The 4176-nt window shown below is 40.5% G+C and overlaps 1 protein-coding gene across 1 annotated transcript in view; it reads right to left on the minus strand.

Moving 5' to 3' along the window:
* The window catches only part of LOC103458004 (histone deacetylase 2), an 8827-nt gene extending 5528 nt beyond the window's left edge, over positions 1 to 3299 (minus strand). Inside the window, exons 1-6 of the mRNA XM_008398523.2 lie at positions 3164 to 3299; positions 2919 to 3036; positions 2740 to 2814; positions 1235 to 1373; positions 1005 to 1146; positions 749 to 841 (exon numbers count right to left, since the gene is read on the minus strand). Coding sequence (XP_008396745.1) covers positions 749 to 841; positions 1005 to 1146; positions 1235 to 1373; positions 2740 to 2814; positions 2919 to 3036; positions 3164 to 3238 — 642 coding nt within the window. The 5' untranslated portion in view covers positions 3239 to 3299. The remainder of the gene's footprint in view (positions 1 to 748; positions 842 to 1004; positions 1147 to 1234; positions 1374 to 2739; positions 2815 to 2918; positions 3037 to 3163) is intronic.
* Between the last annotated feature and the right edge of the window lie 877 nt (positions 3300 to 4176).

The raw sequence follows: 4176 nt of genomic DNA on the forward strand, positions 1-4176 counted from the left end.
ACTAGCAGTCATTTAAGTTAATAACCTCTTAGATAGTAAAACACTATAGAGATTTGTGATACATTTCAGGAAAGTGACAAACTGTTCTGACCACCATTATATCAGCTTTTGATATTGGTCGTGTTAAGGTGCTAACTGTGTGCTCACTATCAGTGGTTGTGTTTCCATTGACAGTGTAATTGAGCAATTTGACGTTCTGAAAATGAATTAGCTTGATGGAGACACACAATTTTCTAACGTTTTGGCGCTGAGATAAGGTGGATTTTTTTGGGCTATACAGAAATTGGTTTATTTCTTAAAATTGCAATGAAAACACTTTTTTTGTGTCACACAAGTCACATGATCAACTACAACATGTTGCCACTGCTGCAAACCACAAAGAAGAGGACAACAGTAGGTAGGAGGAGGAGGATGGCGCAGTGTGTTTTTTAATTAACAAACTTATTCACGTGATTTTAATTGCATTCCTTATTTAATGGAAACACTGCAATTGTGGAATTGTGTTTTCCCAACAAGAAATATTTTTAAAATGTTTGCACACATTTTTAATGGAAATGAAGCCAATGTGTCGCTTGTTAACCCTTTAGTTTTTCCACATCAAAATGGCCACCTGCACTCAGAGCCCAGAGATTATCTCACCCAGTTAGAGTGCTGGTCATTAGCAATTTCTTAGACAAACGTCAGACAAAGTTTTGAAGACATAACTAATAGAAGTGGAAGGTAGAAAAATGTCCAGGTTTCTACGAACAGGTTTGAAGATTTTCTCGTAGGACTCGTCGTCGATGCCGTCCCTCAGTGGGAAGTTGACAGCGTAATATTTGCCTTTTCCAGCTCCGATGTCCTGAAACGCAACACAAACCTGATCAGCTTGTAATTATCAGAAACAGTATGCCTCCATCATGATTTTCCTCTAAACATCCTTTCCTACATTAACCAGCTCCCAGCTGGAGCCGGTGTTTTCCGGCCTCTATCCTGAGGCCGGATGTTTTCTGTTCTCTCCTCACCCTGAGGTCTCCGGTTCCAGGGAAGTACTCTCCGTATTTATGAAAGGACACGGTCATGACTCTGTCTGTAGTGTAGAATGCTTCCTCTACTCCATCGCCATGATGGATGTCAATATCAATATAGAGCACCCTCTGGTGGTACCTGGGGGAAACAAAAAGACTTCACCAGGTCTGGTTAAGCACAACTGGAGGTTTGTTTCCTTACTAAAAATACTGGTTGATAATCTTACTTGAGCAGCTCCAAGATGGCCAACACGATGTCATTGACGTAGCAGAAGCCTGAAGCTTCAGACTTCTTGGCGTGGTGCAGTCCTCCGGCCCAGTTCACTGCAATGTCCGTCTGCTGACGGTTCAGCTTCACCGAGCCAGCTACGCAGAACACAAGGTGCTTCATTAAAGAGAAAGATCTGAGGTACAAATGTCTCTTGCTGATCTATTTCCACGACGCAACTTCTTCTACATAGAAGCTTGTGTCAACTGGTATGCAGGTCAAATCTAACAAGAACTATTTGTATCTGAAATAGTGAAGCATCCTTTTTGCCGATACAATCAGTCTACCGATTGGCTTTTGAATTGCTTTGGCTGTCAGCATTTTAAAATTTTTTAATATTTTTAGATGCTTGTTTCCACTCCTGTCAATACATTTAATAGATAAAAATCCTAAAGGTTTTAAACACCACTGAAAAAAATCTAAAACATAGACCTGAAGTTTAATCTTTTCATCCCAATTTCTGAAAGCAGGAGACGCTCGTCAGTCAGCAGGAAAAGTGTTGCACTTTTATCATCGCTGCACCAGCACACCACTCCATGTCGACTCATCTATACTTCATAATAATTCATGACCAACAACATGCATTAGTTAATATTTAATGTATTATTTTGTATCAACACCAATAATAATTTCCAAGACAACTAGGTAAATGGTAGCCTGGCGTTTACCTYCTTACATTTCTCATCTCCCTTCGATGGGAAAAACTTGATTTCTCCCATCGAGTTTGATTTGAGTTTCAACCGACTCAATGAAGGAGWTGTGAAAGATGAATTTGATTTTCTGTGCTGTTTTATGATTGTAGTCTGCTTATGTTTGTAGTTTGGCATAGGCAGTGGAGGAAGTGAACGAAGCTGTTCAGACCATGTTGGATACGTTTCAAAATACAGAGCAATTAAAGTCAGAGCAAGAAAAGAATRTATAAGACATTTTATTGCTGGAYAGGAAATGATGGCTCTACTCCCTATKGGRTTAGGATTAGGACTAATTAACAACCATCTGCTATAGCTTTCTTCACGATTGAGCTGGCAAGTTAAATATGTCATGGCCAAATGTTAGTGATTAGATAAGATTTCAAACTTCAACAGACTCCATGCCCTCAGGAAGCAATCATTTCTCAACAGCCGAGGGTCCAGATCCTCTGGACGAAGCAAAGTGTAGAACAAGGGACAGATTTCACCAGGCTGGGTCACCTGGTKWTCAAACTACTCATGTTTTAGTTCCAACTGGATAACGACTCGGACTGAATTCCCATCCAAGTACATTGTCTCTCCATTTACACAGAGATGTAACATGAGCAAGCTTTAAATATCACRTCTCAATCTGAGAATTAGCAGAAATATGCCCATCTTGAATAAAGGGTTCMAATTACCAGCAGAGTTACCCATAGATTGAAGAAATTAATGTGTTTTAATGACAAAATCCATAACCTCTCTATGCATGCAGCCCATTATAATTGGGACTCACCAGCAGAGCCCCCTGCAGACAGCTGGCAGAACTCAAACAAGCCATCAAACACAGGGCAGTCCTCCCCAACGTTGACTGGAAGGAAACAATAAAAAACTAATCAACTATACGCAAGATAAATAAGGTACCCAAACTTTCACCCGCATTCTAAAAATGCTCCAGAGACAGTGAGCTCTCACATCGCTGCATCTGCTTGCTGAACTCAGACATGTTGTCCGGCCGGATGGATCTGAGGAACTTGATGTAGTCGTCACTGTGGTACTTGGTCATCTCATCTGCAGTGGCTTTATGTGGTCGCTGAGGGCCAAACACACACACACGCACGCACGCACACTCAATGAAAACTCAGACAGGGAAAGAGGTGACAGACTTTTCAATTAAGCAATGAGAGAGAGAACTGTTGAGTCGTACACAGACAACGTACATAGACCTCCATCTTTCTGTACAGYCCGTAGTTCAGAAGAAGGTTGTGGGTCATCCGGATGCGGTGCGGCTTCATGGGATGACCTTGTCCGTAGTAATAATTTCCTATGTCACCTGCAAGGCAAATCAGGGATCAGTTCAATGTTAAGCTTCTGACTTTGTCATGTTCTTGGTACATTTCAGAGTATAAAAATGTTATGGTAATGTCATTATTTAAGAAAATTGTTCAAATAATAAGTGAATTAGCWAGAGCCAAAAACGAGTTTATTTAACAGCATTATATAGTCACTTGATCCAAAATGATTTAGGATTAGCATGTTACTTAGAAGGTCTGTGTGATGGACAAACCCACAACAGCCCTCATGCACCTTCATTTCCTTTTTTTCAGTTTCTTTATTTCATTAATTTGCAGTTTAAAATGAACATGTCACATGTTGACATAAAAGTTATGAATGAAAAGGTCACTTCAAGAAAAAGAAATCTTGTATTTTAACCCAAAACAGGCAATGTGTGCACGTATAAAGAAAATAAATAAAAACCTTCTTTGTAATAATACAGCACTTTACTGAATTAATATACTTTATTATACCTTGTAGAGGTGTGCCGATCGATCGGTCACCGATCATAATCGGACGATTTTCGTAAAAAAGTGCATGATCGGTGATTATTGGCTCTTGTTGCCGATATCGMTCACCTGCATCTCATTTCGCAGCCTGCCTGTGCAGCTGGTCTCCTCTTTCMTTCMCACTGCGCAAATGCGCAGCAACAAATCCTAARCWATGTGGAACAATAACGCAACTATAAYGAGTGAATGGGGAAGTTTGAGTGTTGCGGCGGAAAATTGAAGCACGTCAGAGAGACTATATATACCACCTTCTGTCAAATTTTAATCCGAGTTTGATGGATTAAACGTTATCAAAGCCCGCCCCCTTTAAATCCCCCCTCCCCCATAGGACATTTGTGACCTCCTGACCTTCCCCCAAGGAAAGTTTGTGACCTCGTGACCTTCCCCTA

Source organism: Poecilia reticulata, linkage group LG21 (genome assembly GCF_000633615.1).
Source record: "Poecilia reticulata strain Guanapo linkage group LG21, Guppy_female_1.0+MT, whole genome shotgun sequence".
NCBI classification, from domain to species: Eukaryota; Metazoa; Chordata; class Actinopteri; order Cyprinodontiformes; family Poeciliidae; genus Poecilia; species Poecilia reticulata.